The 21,613-nt window shown below is 46.3% G+C and overlaps 1 protein-coding gene across 4 annotated transcripts in view; it reads left to right on the forward strand.

Moving 5' to 3' along the window:
* The window catches only part of si:ch73-103b11.2 (putative leucine-rich repeat-containing protein DDB_G0290503), a 105,941-nt gene that overhangs the window by 54,318 nt on the left and 30,010 nt on the right, over nucleotides 1–21,613 (forward strand). For 3 of the 4 annotated variants that reach the window (XM_029629483.2, XM_029629482.2, XM_029629484.2), the window contains exons 4-8: nucleotides 8,015–8,166; nucleotides 13,389–13,473; nucleotides 17,136–17,352; nucleotides 18,764–19,295; nucleotides 20,728–20,875. In XM_029629483.2, the coding sequence (XP_029485343.2) occupies nucleotides 8,015–8,166; nucleotides 13,389–13,473; nucleotides 17,136–17,352; nucleotides 18,764–19,295; nucleotides 20,728–20,875 (1,134 nt within the window). The remainder of the gene's footprint in view (nucleotides 1–8,014; nucleotides 8,167–13,388; nucleotides 13,474–17,135; nucleotides 17,353–18,763; nucleotides 19,296–20,727; nucleotides 20,876–21,613) is intronic. The other variant, XM_029629485.2, reaches the window with a different exon arrangement.

Here is a 21,613-nt window from a genome sequence, read left to right on the forward strand (position 1 = left end):
TGTGAAGTGCACCAGTCCCTCCTGCAGCAAAACACCCCCACACCATGATGCTGCCACCCCTGTACGTTCATCTCTAGGAGACCGAACGCGTCTCCTTCTCGAGCGGCATGACTGCTGCTTCGTCCCACGGTGTTTATATACCGACTCCAACATAAGTGTATGTAAACCTCTGACTTCAACTGTATTTGAGATTCTTCAAAGTAACCACCCTTTGCCTTGATGACAGCTTTGCACACTCTTGGCATTCCCTCACCCAGCTTCATAAGGAAGTCACCTGGAATGTATTTCAATTAACAGGTGTGCCTTGTTAAGTTAATTTGTGAGATTTCTTAATGCATTTGAGCCAATCAGGACAAGGTAGGGATGGTATACAGAAGAAAGCCCTATTTGGTAAAAGACCAAGTCCATATTATGGCAAGAACAGCTCAAATAAGCAAAGAGAAACGACAGCCTATCATTACTGTAAGACATGAAGGTCAGTCAATCCGGAAAATGTCAAGAACTTTGAAAGTTTCTTCAAGCGCTATGATGAAACTGGCTCTCATGAGGATCCAGAGTTACCTCTGCCGCAGAGGACAAGTTCATTAGAGTTAACTACACCTCAGATTGCAGCCCAAATAAATGCTTCACAGAGTTCAAGTAACCGACACATCTCAACATCAACTGTTCAGAGGAGACTGCGTAAAACCACTACTTAAGGACACTAATAATGTGAATAGACTTGCTTGGGCCAAGAAACACGAGTAATGAACATTAGACCAGTGGAAATCTGTCCTTTGGTCTGATGAGTCCAAATTTGAGATTTGTGGTTTCAACATCTTGTGTCTTTGTGAGACGCAGAGTGAACGGATGATCTCTGCATGTGTGATTCCCACCATGATGCATGGAGGAGGTGGTGTGATGGTGTGTGGGTGCTTTGCTGGTGACGCTATTGTGATTTATTTAGAATTCAAGGCACACTTAACCAGCATGGCTACCACAGCATTCTGCAGCGATACGCCATCTCATCTGGTTTGCGCTTAGTGGGACTATAATTTGTTTTTCAATAGGAAAACTGCCCAACACACCTCCAGGCTGTGTCAGGGCTATTTGAACAAGGAGAGTGGAGGAGTGCTGCATCAGATGACCTGTCCTGCACAATCACCTGACCTCAAGCCAATGGAGATGGTTTGGGATGAGATAGACCGCAGAGTGAAGGAAAAGCAGCCAACAAGTGCTCAGCATATGTGGGAACTCCTTCAAGACTGTTGGAAAAGCATTCCAGGTGAAGCTGGTTGAGAGAATGCCAAGAGTGTGCAAAGCTGTCATCAGGGCAAAGGGTGGCTACTTTGAAGAATCTCAAATATATTTTTATTTGTTGAACACTTCTGGTTACTACATGATTCCATATGTTATTTCATAGTTGTGATATCTTGACTATAATTCTACATTGTGGAATAGTACAATAGTAAAATAAAAACTTGAAATAGTAAGTGTCCAACCTTTGACTGGTACTGTATGTCAATGGGTCGTTTTCTTCCCCTCATTTAGACTGTGGAATTACCGCAGGGCAGCTACCTTGGGCGACATCTTTTTTTCCTTTATATATACTGACAACCTTCCTTATGCTTTATCTGAAACTCACGCTACTATATTTGTAGACGATACAACAATATATATAGCAAGATGAATTTGCTCAACAGGTACAGCAAGCTCCACAAGTAATTCTGGGAAAAATCAGGGAGTGAGTTTGGCCCGAACAAAATTGTTTTGAACGCTATAAAAAATATTTTAAAAAACAAGTTGGTTGGTTTGTTCTGCCAGGAAAGGTCAACACAACATGAGATGCGATTTAAGCATGGGGAGAGTACGAATTGAGAAAGTGTCAGAAACCAAACGACTAGGAGTGCAGCTAGGCAACTGCTTATCCTGGTCGTCTCAAATAACTAATCTACAGTATGTCAGTGTCTTATGTCTGTTTTTGTATTTGTGTTTATATGTGAAAATGTGATTGTATTATAAATTGTATTTTAATGTTCAAGGAATCCCGGAAGGTTAGTCCAAATGAGGAGTAATAGAGATCCTAGTAAAATCAACCATAGTGCCCTCCACGCTCATCAATAAGCTTAGGACCCTGGGACTGAACACCTCCCTCTGCAACTGGACTTCCTGACATGATGCCCCCAGGTGGTAAGGGTAGGCAACGCTGACCCTCAACACGGGGTCCCCTCTGGAGTGAGTCCCCGTACTCTCTGTTCACCCACGACTGCGTGGCCGGGCACAACTCCAACACAATCATTAAGTTTGCCGGCGACACGACGGTGGTAGGCCTGATCACTGAGAGCTTAAAGTTCCTCCGTGTCCACATCACTAAGGATCTATCATGGTCCGCACACACCGACACAGTTGTGAAGAGGACACGACAACGCCTTTGGATGTGGAAAAGTTTTAGCATGGGCCCTCAGAGCCTCAAAAAGGTCTACAGCTGCACCATCGAGATCCTATTGACTGGCTGCATCACTGCTTGGTATGGCAACTCTTTGGCATCCGACCGCAAGGCGCTGCAGAGTGTAGTGGGTACGGCCCAGTACATCACTGGGGCCAAGCTCCATGCCATCCAGGACCTCTATACCAGGAGGTGTCAGAGGAACGCCCTAAAAATGGTCAGACTCCAGCCACCTTAGCCATAAGACTGCCAAGTAGTTATTCCGGGTAGCTATTTGGTTATCTGCATTGACCCTTTTTACACAAACTTTTTTTTGACTCGTCACATACGCTGCTGCTACTGTTTTATCTGTCACTTATTCCTAGTTATATGTATATAACTACCTCAATTACACCGTACCCCTGCACATCGACCCGTTACTGGTATCTATCTTTTATTTCAACATGGAACACAGACTGAGACCAAGGTCTCTTTTACAGCTGGGCCCTGCGTATACATGTTTACACATACAGTTTAGGTACAATGATTAAGAAACTACACAAGACACAAATAAAATGATCACAGATGACACAAAAAAACACAACAACAAACAATACAGCAGCAGATGATTACATTTACACACATTTATTCCCCTAACGACACAAGAACTTGCATTACCCGAAACCGTTTACAAGCAATACAAAAATAAAAATCAAGAGTCTGAAGTTTAAATTTAGTCTCCCAGGCTATTCCATAGGCAAGGAGCGTAACAGGAAAAGGCAGCCATACCCATCTCTGTGGAAATCACATGGGCCTCAAGTGTAATCCATGCACGCTGGTTTTAGGAATTATATAGGTAAGTATATAGGCAAGTTGTCGTTACGCTTTGTGTATTTATGTTTTACTTTTCTATTATTTCTCTAGCTCCAACTGGGACACATCGTTTTGAAGAGGCATCCAACTCTGAACTCCAAGTCGGAAACTCCTGGCATTTCTAGAGTTTCCGACCTGAAGATCACTGATGTCATGATTTGACCCCCCCCCCCCCCCCCCCCCGAGTTCCCAGGTGTCTTGCAAGCACAGTTAGTCCTATACTGTAATCATAAAGTTCAGTTGAACCTCCTGAACACATTCCAGTAGGGCGAGGCGAGCAAACGTCTGGATGGGTATACTTGCCCTGACAGCACCGCCTGATATCCACCATATGGCATAGCATGATTTACAGAGGCTTCTGTCTGGCTGGGCTTAATATTAAGGGTGGGTTTAGGGTCAGCATCAAGGTTCAGGGAATGAAGTTGATTTATATATAGAAAGAAAGTATGTTGGCGTATTGGTTCGCTGTTTTTGGAGGAGTGAAATTATAGGACATGGAAACTACAGGACAGGGAGATATTGTGATGGTAATCTCTGGGGTTGATGATATATCAATCTGTCAACTCTGCGTCACCTGGTCTGTTTCCTTCATGTTTGGGTGTTCATATTCTTCTGGAATGAAGAAGTATATGACTCCATCTCTTTGGCACCCAGGAGCTGCTGGTGTTGGCTTGCTTAACCATGTCTACAGAGTGTGTTTACCCTTGTTGTTGTAAGTCTCCAAGGAACAATTGATTGCGTAATTGGCATTATCAGTTACAACCCGAAAAGAGTACAACCCCAAATGGACCCGTTACAACTCCGTGTTCGTGAGTCAGTCAGGACTTCTCTAGTAGTGCCAGGTTGTCAGCACACCCATTGCTTTTAACTCACCTCTTGAAAAATGAGTTTGAATGGAGGGGGAAGTATATATATATTTTTTTTGGGGGGGGGGGGGGATTATTCGATATGAAAGTTAGCACAAAGAAAGAATGGGATATGTTGGAAGGAGAAGGCTAAATCTGAAATCCGTGCAGGAGTTGAATGTGGTAGCTGTTCAACAAAATACTTGCTGAATAATCAAACGATATACATCGTAGTAATCTGGAAATCCATTCAAATACTGTAATCCAATTGGAAATCGGGGGGAAATGACACGCCGTGTTATTGTGGCCAATTCAGCTACTGAAAATGAAACCCTTTTACCATACGTGTGAACAACAGCATCAATGCAAGTGCTCTTGTAACGGACCATAGCGATCAATAACACTATGACATGCAACATACTGTGTCAACCCCTCCCATGTTCTTCTAATTGAGTGAGTTTCCCCCGACCTCTCGTTTCTGTTTTCAGAAGTAGACCATCTCCTGCCATTTCAACGTTGTTTGACTTGACCGCAACTTTCAGTCTGGTTAAACCAGGCTAAACAGACTCTAGCATTGACAGAAGAACACAATTAGCCTCCAACCCAACAAAAAATGTAAAGCACACAGCGAGCTGCCAAAGGAAACGCATCCTCTCTTCTAAAATGCCAATAAGGGAAGAACAAGGCTGTTTAGAGCTTTACTCTCCCGGGTCTTAGGGTATAGACTACAGGCTATGGCCTCCAATTTGTATTGGGTGTCCCATAATCTGAGAATGATCCCTCCACTAATTGACCACTGTTCAGTTCCTACTCAGGACAACATCTTGAGATTGATTACAAAGCGGGCGAGACAGAATGCGAGAACGGGGGAATAGACTGACGATGAGACAGAGGGGGAGGCTACAGAGGAGAGGCAGACTGTGTGTGAGAGAGAGAGGAGGTGGCAGGTCACTGTTCTCAGACCAGAGAAGAGACTGACACCCTGGATTAACCTGTTGTCTAACTTCCCGGGAGAGTTCGCATGGCAGCACTGTTGGGATAATCCAAGTCGACATTAGCCGTGCAGAGAGATGGGCAACAAACAGACGCTGCTGGCACAGAGTATAACAAGACCACACCGGCACCCACTCTTAATGTAGCGTAGCTTCTGTGCAAAGTAATTGTGCCGAGGGCCTAAATGAAATCACACACAAAACAACTCTTTGTGCACTTGAGTCACGCCTGAAGTGGAGCCACTGATCACACCATTGTCTGAACATCTTGAGAGGCAGGAAACTGTTTACCCGGTTTATCAAATCAAATGTTATTTGCCACATACACATGTTTAGCAGATGTTATTGTGGGTGTAGTGAAATGCTTGTGTTTCTAGCTCCAGCACTGCAAGTAGTATCTAACAATTCACAACAATACAACCTTAAAGGAATGGAATTTTTTGTTTTCTTATTTAACCTTTATTTAACTTATGAAAGCAGGGTTGTTTTCTGGTCTCTCTGTGTCTTTGGTCAAATCTTGGTCACTTCCTCGTTAGGAGGTAAGTGGGGCGGCTGTGGTGGGGCTTGTTGACAATCCCACATTGTGTTTATGCTAGTGCTACTCCACAAAGGGCTCATTGTGGAGAGTGACGGCCCAGGAGAGGGGTCCAGGACTCGGCTAAGGGACCGGGGGCGTTTTTGGGCTGGAGGCTGGGAGGGGTTTTGTCCGGTGGAAAGGCCAGACCGTACTGTACTCAGCTGACGGGGCTGGGAGACTGCACATGTGAGAGGAGTCCCGTGCTCGACTGCTCGGTGTCAACGCCGTGCCTCCAATAGTCCTCCACATCTCCCGCTGTGCTGTAATAGTATTATGAAAGGGATTTTTCATCACAAACTCAATGTTGTGGATTCTTGTTACATGGAGAAAAAAAATTGTACTCTGAGTTTAAAGCTGAAATCTTAAGCGGCTTGGAAAACTGTCCACAGAATTTGTAATATTGTTGTTTTGGCCTATACTCTCCTGACCTCTCCCAAGGACACACACACACACACACACACACACGTTTGTTTACATGGACAGATGGACCTTACCTCCTCTCGCTTCCTCTCCTTCTCTTACTATGTTGCTGGAGCTGAAACTGTACACAGAGGCACCTTGTAAAAAATTTATTTGACAATGTATCCTATGACATACTGTAAACAGCCCATGTTTCTCTTCTCCTCTTTCAACCCCCCTCCCCCCTTTTTTCTCTAATGTCTGAGAGTGACAGGACTCTCAGGTCAAGCTGACGCCGTCTCTCTCTGAAGCAGGAACAGGCCCTCTCTCCCAGCTGTCTGTCCGCCTGCCTGTCAGATTCGGCTGTTGCGCTGGCCCCTCACCCTAGACTTAAGAGCCCTTCCACACACTACAGGCGTTTTTATAGGGCCAGAGGCCCAGGCGAGACGCGCAGAGAAAGTTATAGGATTATCATAATGGCTCATTCTAGGTCTCTGCAAGTTTAGGCTTAACTCTTCTGTGGCGAAAAGTCAGGAGTCAGTCAGTCAGTCAGTCAGCTGGAACACACATGCCCTTCTAGCACAGTTCTCTATGAATTGAGAGGGACTGTAGGGGTAGGGCAAACTGGGCCTCTCGACCGCTTTTTGGGCGGGATAACCATAAACTGTCAGTCATCAACTTTCTTCACCACATCAAAGAGCCTCTAGGGCTAAATTGCTCAATGATTGACAGGGCATGGTTATCCCGCCCATCTGGGCTTCTGTCACTTATTCCATCACTAGCTTGACTTGACCTTTTTTAAATTTGGCCTCCCGCTTTTTCTCTGGGCGTAATTCAGGATCGATGGTGGTTGTAAAATCGTCATCTGTGGCTCTTCTGCACTGATGCTTAGGACCTCTGGCATTTTGGGTGCCTGTAATTCTGCCTGTTTGTTTTGAGTAGAGAAGGGTTTGGGGCTGTCCACGTTGACGCCTGTGTTCGTCTTGGTGGTACACACGTAGCACTCGTCAGTCACGTCCTTTTAAATCCCGCTGCGTACTTGAGTTCATCCTGGGCTCTCCACCGGCTCGGTCAGGAGTAGGTCAGACTTCCCCAAAGAAATGCCAAATTCTCCAAAAATGCTCGGAAGTGTTTTTTTGTTTTGACGTGTGCATGATTGGGAAGAGTTGGCATGACGACGATGCATCTCTCTCTGTAACCCGCGTGTTTATACACAGTGACTTTGTGAAAGATATTTACAGACGGAGCTCCTTCTCCGTTCAGGGTCGTGTCGGCGCTCCACTATTCCCTGTCAACGAGCCGTAACCACACACACACACACACAAACCCATAGTGTATTTGTGTTTAACTGCATAGAAGGTGGACTGCTTGGGTGAGCATACACTTAACCCAGTTTTGTTGCTCGGCTAGTTCGGCGGTCCCGTTGTTTGTGCAGATTAAAGGATGGAGGAGCCATGTACTCCATGCATAACTGTTTATACAGCCCAGCTAGCCATCGTTGGATGATTGGATTAAATTAAACGCTCTCACTCCCTGTGTGATCCTGTGGCCCTGCAATGTTTACAAGCGGGCAGAACAGAGATCAGTACTGTGCGGGGAAATTCTGGAGATCAGTGGCATCAAGCACAACATGTTTTGAGTTTATATGCGAGTTTGGTTCCCCAGGTGTGTGTCGGGTTATGTCTGTATGTCTGTGTTTACATCTGCATTGGTGTGTGTGTTCATCTTTGTAATACTTACTATACTCACTCAGTGATACTCAAATGGTGGGTTGAAGGCCTATGGTTTTAAATTGGGCTGTGACTAGGAACTGTTTATTTGGTGCGTCCCAAAGTTCAAAAGAATTTGGGGGGTTGTTAACAGAGCAGTAGTGGGTCACTAGCACTATCTGACCCTGCCCTATCTCCATCTCTGTGTTCTCTAGCCCAGCACGCTACCCCAGGGCACCATCAACATGAACCAGTGCTCTGACGTCATCGACGGGGAGTCCAGGACGGGCCAGAAGAACTCCTTGTGCGTTCTCACCCCCGACAGAGAGCACTTCATCCGGGCCGAGTGCCGCGAGATTATCAACGGGTAAGACATGCATCTGGCTAGGGCACAATGTAAGAAAGCTATATTCTTCTTATTGGAAAAGTTCAGGTAGTAGGGAGATCACAACAACAACAACCCCTCTACCTACTTAATTTGTTGTGGCGGCCTCTCCGTCTCCCATTTACATTCGTACTGTTCTCAGTGGATGTCTTTTGACAAGTGGATGCACAGGATAGCGTTTTTCATCATGAATCTTGTTCTGGAGGCAGCTCTGCAGAGTATTATGTAGTTGCCACAGTCGGATTTTAAACACAACCTTAACCCAAACCTCAACCACACTGCTAACCGTAATGCCTAATCCCAACCTTAAATGAAGATGAAAAAGTTTATGAATTTTTACAATAAGCAGTTTTCACTTTGCAGCTGGCCTATCTAAGAGGAAATTGCTTCGTTCTGCCTCCAGGACAAGACTCATGACAATAAACATCAACCTGAGCCACAAGCAGGCATCCATCATATTGCTTTCACCTATAAAGGGAAGAATAAGAGAGGAAGCCCTGGTGTCCAATGATTTCAAATACTGGAGTTCTGTCCTAGAGGTCATTGGACCTGTGGCGAGAAAGCCAGTCAGAGGGAAAAGATGGCTAGAGAAAGTGTTGTTGCACAGCCTTGTGGGTGCTGTTCCATTGCTGTGTGAACAGCTCTGCCCCCTGCTGTCTCTATCAGGCAGTGCAGTCGGTGCTCTCTCCCTAATTCGCACTGCAATGACAGTGCACATTCTTTCACTGCCCCCTGCCTCTTTCACTGCCTCCCATCTCCCTCGTTCACTCACCACCGCATTCACTCACAACCTCCTCTTTTATTAAGCCCTCTCACCAACCCCAACCCTTAATACTTGCCTAGTTAAATAAAACCCCAAATAATAATACACTGCCCAACCTTGTACCTCCTGTCCATCCACAGACGTGATAGCACTGCTCTGCTAGCATCTCCCTTCCTCCTGAACACACTCCTGTTCTAGCTACCATTTTATGTCCCCGTACCAACTAACACACTGTCCTCGCATGTTAACAAACCACTCTAGTCCCCATGCCTCTTTCTCCGCCCCCCCCCCCCATTTTATAATACAGTAACCTTACTGCCCTCCCCTGCAAAGTCCTTCACGACCCACCTCTTGACACACTTCGCAGTGACCCCTCCCTCCCGCTGTACCTGGCTCTCTGCCATCCTGGAAACATATTGGCCCGGGCAGTGTTATTGCCATCTGATTTGGGGGGGGGGGGGGCTGGGCCAATGACAAACACCCAGATTAAGAGGATCTCTGTTTTTCTCATGGTCTGAATAAGCCTCTGGCTTTCCCCCCATCCCGCTACCCAGTCTTCCATAGAGGGGGATTAGGCCTGACACATACAGAATGGGGGGGGACAGCATGAAAACTCACTTTCAATCTCAAACTACCAGATTATATGCTGTACTGTACAACAGCTGTAAAAAAATTTTTTTTAAATAATAAAATTAATCAAATCGTAAACATTTTACAATTTCAATCTTGGCACAAGACTTCCTCCACAATTTTCTCAATCTTAATCTGTACGCTAACTTGCAGTAACATGCTAAAAACATTCACTTGTCCCACAAACTAAGATCTATGCTGCTGACATTTACTATGCTTGTAGGCGCCATGATAGTGGACTTTTAGGAGGTGCTTTACTAGTGGGCAAAGACGAATGCCAGTAGTACACTGAAATGAGATCTCTGCTATTCAATTTGTTGTTGGATTGGTGTTGAAATGCCACCTCGCCAAGGTTGCCTTGACAAAAGCCAGCCACGTTCCTGTAGTACTTTCATTAGGCCACAGTGTTTTAATATCACAGAGCCGAACTGTTGAATAGGCTTTCACACTCACAAGAGGGCCGGACAATGGGGGGAATTGATATGGCTTTGTGTACTGTGCCATGGTGATGCACTTAGCTCTTCAATTAGTCACAACACAACCCTGGCATTGTTTAGGCCATCGCAACCACTACTGTTTTTATCAGCGTTATTCATTCATTCATTCAGGGAATAGTTCATGTGATTTTGAACGGTTAACTAGTTATCACATTTCTACAAAATAGGTTTGCCAGCTCACAAGTTGAACCTGAACTCCTATGAAGATATTAATGAATTCATTGATACTTCCCCACTGACGTATTGTGGACTCCCACTCCTACAGACTGGACGGGTCATGACTTGAAGCACATTAGCTGGATTGGTGTGTGATTTATGGGGAACAAATGTTGACATACACCTCCTTTCGGGGGGGGGGGGGGTCTCAATGTTGTAAATGAGACTTGTTTGAGTAGTCCACTGCAGGGATTCTCACCGCCATTTAGTGGATGTGTAATTCAGTATATCTGAGGATATCAGAGAATGCCATGACAGAAGAAGTACAGTAGGTGTGGCAGGTGGCCTAGTGGTTAGACCGTCGGGCCAGTAACCGAAAGGTTGCTAGATCGAACCCATGAGCTGACGAGGTGAAAGTCTGTCGTTAATATCTTCTGCCCCGAACAAGGCAGTTAACCCACTGTTTCCTAGGCCGTCATTGTAAAGAATTTGTTCTTAACCGACTTGCCTAGTTAAATACAAATTAAATAAAAGGTGTAGGACTGACTAGGCGTTAAGAGTCTCCAAAGTACAGTACTTACATGGGCATGGTTTCCCGATTGGCGACGGAACTTAAATTCACAGGCGTTTAACCATACATTGTTCCTATAACTGACGAAGATGTCACACACGTGTTTCCCAAAATACCACCCAGCGAGAACGTTCACCAAGTGCAGATGGGACCGAAGGAAAGGCAGCTCTACTTTCGGATTCGCTTTCTCCCTTCAAATCTGAGCTAACATGATAATTGTTCCACAATACTGACGACGGATCAGCTCCTAGAGACTTATATGGCTGTAAATATTGAGGTGGCTTATTCTAAGGCTTACCCTATCATATTACAATGATTTGGCACATCACTGTGCACATATTGTCACACATTATGAAATATATTGAGGCAAAAATGAGATGGCCTACAATTAGCAAAATGTAACTTATTAAATAGAACATGAAATGTATTTCAATATGATTGAAATAAACTCGGCAAACAAAGAAACGTCCTCAATGTCAGCTACGTTTATTTTCGGCAAACTTAACATGTGTAAATATTTGTATGAACATAACAAGATTCAACAACTGAGACATAAACTGAACAAGTTCCACAAACATGTGACTAACAGAAATGGAATAATGTGTCCCTGAACAAAGGGGGGGGTCAACATCAAAAAGTAACAGTCAGTATCTGGTGTGGCCACCAGCTGCATTAAGTACTGCAGTACATCTCCTCGTGGACTGCACCAGATTTGCAGGTTCTTGCTGTGAGATGTTACCCCACTCTTCCCCCAAGGCACCTGCAAGTTCCCGGACATTTCTGGGGGGAATGGCCCTAGCCTTCACTCTCCAATCCAACAGGTCCCAGATGTGCTCAGTGGGATTGAGATCCGGGCTCTTCACTTGCCATGGCAGAACACTGACATTCCTGTCTTGCAGGAACTCACCTACAGAACGAGCAGTATTGGTGGTGGCATTGTCATGCTGGAGGGTCATGTCAGGATGAGCCTGCAGGAAGGGTACCACATGAAGGAGGAGGATGTCTTCCCTATAACACACAGCGTTGAGATTGCCTGCAATGACAACAAGCTCAGTCCAATGATGCTATGATGCACCACCCCAGACCATGACGGACCCTCCACCTCCAAATCGATCCCGATCCAGAGTACAGGCCTTGGTGTAAAGCTCATTCCTTTGAAGATTAACACGAATCCGACCATCACCCCTGGTGAGACAAAACCGTGACTCGTCAGTGAAGAGCACTTTTTTGCCAGTCCTGTCTGGTCCAGTGATGGTGGGTTTGTGCCCATAGGTGACGTTGCTGCCGGTGATGTCTGGTGAGGACCTGCCTTACAACAGGCCTGCAAGCCCTCAGTCCAGCCTCTCTCAGCCTATTGCAGACAGTCTGAGCACTGATGGAGGGATTGTGTGTTCCTGGTGTAACTCGGGTAGTTGTTGCCATCCTGTACCTGTCCCGCAGGTGTGATGCTCAGATGTACCGATCCTGTGCAGGTGTTTGTTACACGTGGTCTGCCACTGCGAGGACGATCAGCTGTCCGTCTTGTCTCCCTGTAGTGCCGTCTTAGGTGTCTCACAGTACGGACATAGCAATTTATTGCCCTGGCCACATCTGCAGTCCTCATAACTCCTTGCAGCATGCCTACGGCACGTTCACGCAGATGAGCAGGAACCCTGGGCATCTTTCTTTTGGTATTTTTCAGAGTCAGTAGAAAGGCCTCTTTAGTGTCCTAAGTTTTCATAACTGTGACCTTAATTGCCTACCGTCTGTAAGCTGTTAGTGTCCACAGGTGCATGTTCATGAACTGTTTATGGTTCATTGAACAAGCATGGGAAACAGTGTTTTAAACCCTCTACAATGAAGATCTGTGAAGTTATTTGGATTTTTAAGAATGGTCTTTGAGAGACCGGGTCCTGAAAAGGGGACTTTACTGTATTTGTATTTTAAAGCGGTCATCTCGGTTTTCATTTGAAGCATCTTTTTTATTCTTAACCTTTTCCTTTGTTTTTGCATAGACATTGACAATTTTTGTTTGTAGCGGTGGTCACAGAGGTGACAGATAAACATATAAAGATTTGTTTATTTTTATCAGAGATCTTCTGTGTATAAAGTGACACAGGGGGCAATTGGTAAATGAGGGCTTTCAGCCGCATGGGGACTTAACAATGCTTTTACGAAGGTTCTAACGATGAACTTAACCTTCAAATGCTTTTGGGAAACCGGGCCCTGGTCACAAAGAGTAGTCTACCTTGGCTTGAACTTGTTCTCAACTGGCCTACCTGGTTAAATTTAAAGGTGAAATCAAAAATACAATTGGTGATGAGTGTCTCTGACACACATGTCCTTTATTTCACAGACCAGAACCAGTGTTTTCCAAGTGGTAGGACCAGCTGGCAGGTCAGAGCCGGTTTGTTTTCGGGTTGTGACTGGGTCACGTCTAGGAACAGTGCTTTTGTTTATTCAGTGGCTCATGGGAAATCTCCAAAAACCTATTGATGGGTCTTAATTCACACAAAAAAAATGTTTGGGAACCATCAGTCTGGCGTTTTGTCTTGTTTTTATGTTTGTCACTAATGACAGATTTTTGCCCCTTTGATCGTCTCTGCAGATGGCAGGAGGCCCTGACGGTCTATCCCCGGACCAACAAGCAGAACCAGAAGAAGAAGCGCAAAGTGGAGCCACCCACTCCTCAGGTACCATGCCATCCACTCTGAGATTCTAAGTACTGAATATACTGTGCAATGTATTGGATATGTGGTCTCCCTAGGGACCCCAGAGGGTACTAATTTGCTTTTTTGCCCGAGCGCTACACAGCTGATTCAAATGATCAACTAATCATCGAGCTTTTATCGTTTGAATCAGGACCGAGTTTGGGAACCGCTGCCCTATTGTATAATGTACTCCAACAAACTGAATGGTCTTATTGTAACAGGGTGTATGGTGGATATCGGACCAGTACCCTAGCTTAAGATGAATCATAACGATTAGGTATAATGGACTGGTTTGGTATGAAGTCGTGTTACTGTATTGAATTGAAGAGGCTTGTATGATAACATGACAGACACTTTTGCCCTGAGGGGAATTTAAACGAAATGTCCATGTCAGTACATGCTTACACTACAGAGGTTCTCTCTGTTAGAGAGTTAGATACATGAAAAAAAAGAGGGTAACGTAAAGGTAAGAGGTTTTAATGACTAGATGAAGTAATGGTATTGAATATCCTCCTCTACAGACCACACACTTTGCGGTGCGGTTTGTTATTTTCCTTTCTTCCTTTCATTTTGATGTGATGCCAGATTTGTGGCGGGCGCAGAGACTGGCTCCGAAGCTCATTGTCTGGGTCTTCTAATGGCAGTGGACCGAAACAGACCCCCCCCCCCACACACACACTGAGTCTAGTAGACACTAACAGCGTCATTTGCTTAAGAGAAAACACAGACAGAGGAGTGACCCTCACTTTTATGCCATGTTGGCCTCCTAAGTCCTGTGTTCCTGAAGTCTGCTCTGCACAGCAGTGAGCGTAGCTGCTTTCTGTCTGTCTGTCTGTCTGTCTTGCTTTGTCTAATTGGCTTGTCTGTCTGCCCCCTCTCCCTGTGCCCTCCCTTTACCCACTCGGTAGCAGTAATTACTGGTGCCTGCTGGCAGCATTCTGCACAGAAACCACAGAACAAATGCAGGGGACAAAACTGGGTTAACAGTGCTCTGGATCAGGAAAACCGACCAGTGGGGGGGGGGGGCAGAGTTATTGCTTGTTCCTACAAAACACTGTCTGCCTGACTTTCTGTACTTCTCTTTTATATCTATGTACAAGTATGGTATGTGTTGAGTCAATGACATTCTGGCGGCATCCACTTGCAGATATACGGTACAATGAGTCAACGCCAAGCCATGTAATTAAGGTTGTTTACTTGAGCGAGTGATGACGCTTTCATTGCAGGTTCCAGATCGCTTTCCGTCATCGTTGCATCCAGGTCTGACCAGTGCCGTTTGACTGATCTCTGTACCAGAGCGTATAGGAAAGAGCTTGTCACATAGGTGCATATATTCAATGTAAGACTGAATGTTTCTCCACTTCCCCATTGCTAAAAACGGTGCTAAGAAGCCATTTCCACCTGAAACCTCTCCACCCCACTTACACGTTTCTCACCAGAGATTCCTGTCTGCTCTGTAAATACGTAGGCACAGAGAAACATCTGTTTGCTTTCTGGGAAGTGGTTCCAAGGCAAACAGCACCTGACAAGGAGAGGTTAAGTCCATTGTATCTTGACAGGCCATTCTGGTGTTGCTGGCTTTTCGTAAGAGTGGTCATAAACTGTCTTTCTATGATCCTCTCTAGTTGGAAAAAAAACAACCTTGGGACAGAAATGCAATGTTTGCTCCTCCAAATCCTTGCTCCTGGCTATATGGTGTTGAGTAGCAGGGACTTTGAGGCTAGAGGGAAGAAAATCTGCTCCGCCATGGCAAGGGGCCACCGGCAGGGCATTAGTGACTCCATGTCCTGTTCCAGGCTTCAAGAATCTTCAACCCTGTTGAGAAGACCAACCTTTGGAATGGACCCCCATAAGGTTCCGTTGTCAGGCCCACCTGACTGTGAAGACTCTGTTACTGCTAAGAAAAAAAAGTGTTATTGTCACATACACACCCTCTAACCACTGCAGTGAAATGTGTTGTTTTACAGGGTCCTGGAACAAAGTAGGGTTAAGGGCCTTGCTCAAGGTTACACCAACACATTGTTCACTTTGTCGGCTCGGGTATTAGAACCAGCGACCTTTCGGTTACTGACTCCAACCCTCTAACCACTAGGCTACCTGCCGCCCAATAGACCCACCCCCTAACTGCAAAGGCTCTGTGTGATTTGCAGGGTGTACGAAGTCCGAGCTGTCATTTTTCCACCAGAGACATGAACGGACATGCTTTGAGTTGAGCCAAACTGGATGAACTTCAACCCTGAATGGCTACACAATCTCAATCTCAATCCCAATCTCAAACCTTAATCCCAATTCCAATCAATCCAGGTGGAGGGGGATCGAAGTGGATACCCTTATACACCTTTCTTGTTTCAAAGGCAGTATATCAGGGTTCAGTGGCATGCCTCCATATGTGCTGTTTGAGAGGGGATTGGCCGGAGATAGCAAGGGTCTATTCAGATTTCATTATCTCCGGGCCCACACGTAAACATATCCCAGGGCCTACCGAGTGTTGCAGCGGTCTAAGGCACTGTATCGCAGTGCTAGAGGCCTCACTACAGACCCTGGTTCGACCCCAGGCTGAGTCGCAGCCGGCCGCGACCGGGAGACCCATGAGGCGGCGCACAATTGGCCCAGCGTTGTCCGGGTTACGGGAGGTTTTGGCTGGCCAGGATGTCCTTGTCCCATCACGCTCTAGTGGCGGGCCGGGCGCTCTAGTGGCGGGCCGGGTGCATGCACGCTGCCTGTACGGCGTTTCCTCCGACACATTGTTGCGGCTGGCTTCCGGGTTAAGCAAGCAGTGTGTCAAGAAGCAGTGCGGCTTGGCGGTGTCACGTTTCGGAGGACGCATGGCTCTCGACCTTCGCCTCTCCCGAGCCCCATCGCTGCAACTCCTGTACGGACAAGACTGTAACTACCGATTTGGAAATCATGAAAAGGGGTCAAAAGTACCCCCCCCCAAAAAAGAACATATCCCAAAAATATAGTCGCAGGGAAAGGAGGGAAGAGCGCTGCTGACGGAAGTAAGAATTATCAGTATCGCAAAATACTAAGAGTCAAGAGTCTACCTTTTTATTATCCCTGATTACATGCCAAAACGGATTTGTTTTGTGTGTATGTGTACTATATGTACTGAATGCAGGTATTGGTAAAAACCATAAATGAGCAGGGACTTTACAGTAAATATACTGCCTTGTTATTAACAAGCATTTGAAGACATTAAGTATGAAGTCAGGCATAAGTCGTCACATCTCTATCCCACAGAATGTTTCCCTTGTCTGTTCTGTCCTCTACAACAACAACAGGTGTGACTGCCATGAAGGAGCTCTTTGTTCTTTGTTGAGCTGTCTGTCTGCCTCTCTTTCACTTTGCCCCTCCCTCCATCCCTCTTAAATCTGTCAATCTGTGCTGTTCTGTAATGAAACGATACTCTTTGTACATACGGTTTCTTCGATAAACTTTTATTGAAAATGCTAAAGGAACTCTTAGTCATCGGAATACATAAAAAAGCTCCCCCAAAGAAAGAGATGGACACATGGACTCAATCGATGGTCACGATTCATCTTCATTGTTGACATGTGTAACGATTACATTTGTCTCTCTCCTCCTCCACTGAACCCTCTTGCACTCTTGTCTTTCCCTCTCTTCCTTTCGTCCCCACCCCCCAGGAGCCCGGACCAGCCAAGGTGACAGTGACCAGTAGCGGGGGCAGTATCCCCTGCCTGCCCAGCAGTATAGCCAGTGCAGAGCGGGTGCCGGCCAGCCGCTCCACACTGTGGCAGGAGGAGAGATGGAGCAGGGCATCCACCATCCCCTGCAGCCGCAGCGCCTCCTGTCTCAGCCAGCTGACCCAGAGCCACCCGGGGTCAAGCGTCACCAGAGAGGGTGAGGAAAGACTGGAGACACTCTTTCACCAAAGCACCTGAGCCAATACATTTTTGGGTGTCAGCATAGCAGTCATTTTAGTTTGTAATCGATAGCGAAGGCAGTTATTGGATGCCAATGTTGATATCCTCGCTCTGTGTTCATGTACATACACTACCTGGCCAAAAGTATGTGGACAACCATTCAAATTAGTGGATTCGGCTATTTCACATTCGTTGCTGACAAGTGTATAAAATCAAACACAAGACTATGCAATCTCCATTGACAAACATTGGAAGTAGAATTGCCCGTACTGAAGAGCTCAGTTACTTTCAATGTGGCACTGTCATAGGATGCCACCTTTCCAACAAGTCAGTTCGACATATTTCTATCCCGCTAGAGCTGCCCTGGTCAACTGTAAGTGCTGTTATTGTGAAATGGAAACGTCTAGGAGCAACAATGGTTCAGCCACGAAGTGGTAGGCCACACATGATCATAGAACGGGAACGGCGAGTGCTGAAGCGCTTAGCGCGTAAAAATAAATGTCTGTCCTCAGATGCTAAACTCTGTATCGAGTTCCAAACTGCCTCTGGAAGCAAAGTCAGCACAAGAACTGTTTGTCGGGAGCTTCATGAAATGGGTTTCCATGGCCGAGCAGCCGCACACAAGCCTAAGATCACCATGTGCAATGCCAAGCGTCGGCTGGAGTGGTGTAAAGCTCGCCACCATTGGAGTAATGGAAACGCGTTTTCTGGAGTGATGAACCACGCTTCACCATCTGGCAGTCCGATGGTCGAATCTGGGTTTGGCAGATGCCAGGAGAATGCATAGAGAGAACTGTAAAGTTTGGTGGAAGAGGAATAATGGTCTGGGACTGTTTTTCATGGTTCGGGCTAGGCCCATTGGTTCCAATGAAGGGAAATCTTACTGCTACATCATACAATGACATTCTAGACGATTCTGTGCTTCCGACTTTGTGGTAACAGTTTGGGGAAGGCCCTTTCCTGTTTCAGCATGCAAATGCCCCTGTGCACAAAGTGAGGTCCATACAGAAATGGTTTGTCTCGATCGGTGTGGAATATCTTGACTGACCTGCACAGAGCCCTGACCTCAACCCAATCAAACACCTTTGAGATGAATTGGAACGCCAGGCCTAATGGACCAACATCACTAATGCTCTTGGGGCTGAATGGAAGCAAGTCCCCACAGCAATCTTTCAACATCTAGTGGAAAGCCTTCCTAGAAGAGTGGAGGCTGTTATAGCAGCAAAGAGGGACCAACTCCATATTAATACCCATGATTTTGAAATGAGATGTTCGACGAGAAGGTGTCCACATCCTTTTGACCACGTAGTGTACGTACTTGTGTATTATTTTCTGCCAAACATTTTTTGTAATCTTTCCCTTGCTCTGCTTTGTTTGTGTGGTGCAAGACGGTAGCTCCCTGAGCGGCGGACGCAAGGTGCGAGTGGAGAGTGGCTACTTCTCCCTGGAGAAGACCAAGTCGCCGGAGCCCCCCCAGCCTCCCCAGCACCAGCCCCTGACCACCTCTACCTCCCTCGGCGTCCTCCACCACAGGTACAGCCCCTGTGACTCCCCCTCGTACCCAAACACCTCCCTGAACTACCCCTCCTCAGACCCCCTCCCCTCCCCAGGCGCCCTTCTCTCCCCTAGCTACTCCACCGTCAGCTCCTCCCAGAGCTCCCTTGACTCGGAGCCCAGCAGCAATGCCCTGAGCTGGGACAGCCGAGGCGGGGCAGGTGGGAATGTTGGCGGCGGTGGTGGTGGTGGGGGAAGAGTGGGACGACCAGGCAAGGACTACGTGGTGCTGTCGAACGTGCCGCGGGCTCGCCGGCTGAGCCACCGCGAGGCCTTCCGCTCGGACAAGAAGAGGGTGGAGCTGAGGGCGCGCACACGCAGCCCCGGACGGGAGGAGGTGGCCAGGCTGTTTGGGCTGGAGCGCAGGTGAGGATATTGAGATGACCCACCACACACACACGCACATTTATTTAACTTATGCACAAAGGCACTTAGAAACAGTTAAACCCACACTACACACAGCATTGCTTTGTAAGCCCACCGACTATATTGAATGTTATCACGCATGCAATCTTCAGTGTTTTGGTTTTGTCAACCCTCCACTAAATTCAATTACTATGATCTTCATGAGCCGTATTGGTCTTCTGGCACCACCTAGTGGCAGCAGTCCTCGAGATCCTCTACTGCCTCTTTCATAATTGAATTGCTCTCTTGGAGCCAAATGTAAAAACCAACGTATGTTTATTGCTTGCATATTTCCCCCTCTGTCCAGCTCTGTCTACTTTGCTATTTTTTTTTGTTTTTTTTGTTTTGTCTCTTCCAGGAGCTTCTGAAAATTTGCCCTCCCAAACCTCCCGCCTCCGTCCTGCTGCGCCCTGCTGGTTACCGCTGACTCCTGCTTTTTCTCATTCCACCACACACACACACACTCATTCACTCACAATCTCTCACACACACACACACACACACTCATTCACTCACAATCTCACACACACACTCATTCACTCACAATCTCATACACACACACACACACACACGCACACACACACACTCATTCACTCACAATCTCACACACTCTGTCAGTCACTCACAACTGGTCCAGTCTCCTTGGCTAACGCTGCTGATGCTGCCATTGCTGCTGCTCCTGGGAATATGGTCCTTAATCCTACAATGATCCTCCTTCCTCTCCATCTGAAGTTTGATCTCTTCACATAACACTCTATACTCATCATACTCTATCAATCTCTTGTGGACCATTTTCCTTTTCTAGTTGCACTTACACATTCTCTCTATGGAATATGTGTTGTGCCAAAATGATGAACCAATGTCGTCATTGATCAAAAAGTTCTTACGTTCAAACCAGACTGATACTATAGATTTATAGATTTTTGGCACAAAGCAGCCTCCATAGTTCTGCTCTGCTCTTTTAGTCAACGCACATTGACGCTAGGACCTTGAGAGGATTTGCTCTTTTTTTTTGTTTAGGTTTTTTGCAGCTCATTTGATTGTGTGTTATATCCTGACGCATGGCCGACGGAAGAGTAACACGACTTCATCAGAAGAAAGGCTGCAGACGGTTTTAGTAGTAGTAGCAGCAGCTTGAGTGTGTTAGAGCCTCGTGTTTTACTGGAAAACCGTCGGCAGCCGCCTTATAAAAGGCATGTTACTCTTCAGTTATTGGAAACAAAATGCTGTCACTTAAGTACAGCAAGAGATGATGATGATGATGCACAGCTGAGGTTTCAAAGACCCTATGTCATGCTGTTTATGTGATACTGTTCATGATTTTGTGTGTGTGTGTGTGTGTGTGTGTGTGTGTGTGTGTGATGCTGACGGCGTATGTGTATGTTTTCCACAGGCGTTCTCAGGTGATAGGGAAGTTTGAGTCGGGGGATGGGGAGGGCGTGGAACACATGGACACCACCTCTCCTTCGGAGCCCCCCTCCAATACCGTGTCTGTCCAGAGGCAGGGGCGTAGCGAGAGACGCTCCCTCGCTTGCAAACAGGTAATGTCCCCCCTCTCTCCCCCCTAACACAAGGCTGTCGTTAGGGGTCATAAACCATACATGGCACCTAACATTAGCTCCAATTTACGGAGAACTCTCATTCATCATAAACCTTTCATAAATGTTTCAGTTGACGTCAATATGAAGATAACCGTGTTAAAATGTATGTGAATACATACACTACAGTAGTTTATGGCGCATTCGGGAAGTATTCAGACCCCTTGACTTTTTCCACATTTTGTTACTTTACATCCTTAATTCTAGAATGGATTCAATTCTTTTTCCCCCCTCATCAATCTACACACAATACCCCTTAATGACAAAGCAAAAACAGGTTTTTAGAAATGTTTGCAAATGTATTCAAATTTTTAAAAACTATCACATTTACACAAGTATTCAGACCCTTTACTCAGTACTTTGTTGAAGCACCTTTGGCAGCTATTACAGCCTCAAGTCTTCTTGGGTATGATGCTACCAGCTTGGCACACCTGTATTTGGGGAGTTTCTCCAATTCTTCTCTGCAGATCCTCTCAAGCTCCGGCAGGTTGGATGGAGAGTGTCGCTGCACAGCTATTTTCAGGTCTCTCCAGAGATGTTAGTTCTGGTTCAAGTCTGGGCTCTGGCTGGGCCACTCAAGAACGTTCAGAGACTTGTCCTGAAACCACTCCTGCGTTGTCTTGGCTGTGTGCTTAGGGTCGTTGTCCTGTTGGAAGGTGAACCTTTGTCCTAGTCGGAGGT

The sequence above is a fragment of the Oncorhynchus nerka genome, linkage group LG23 (genome assembly GCF_034236695.1).
Source record: "Oncorhynchus nerka isolate Pitt River linkage group LG23, Oner_Uvic_2.0, whole genome shotgun sequence".
Lineage (NCBI taxonomy): Eukaryota > Metazoa > Chordata > Actinopteri > Salmoniformes > Salmonidae > Oncorhynchus > Oncorhynchus nerka.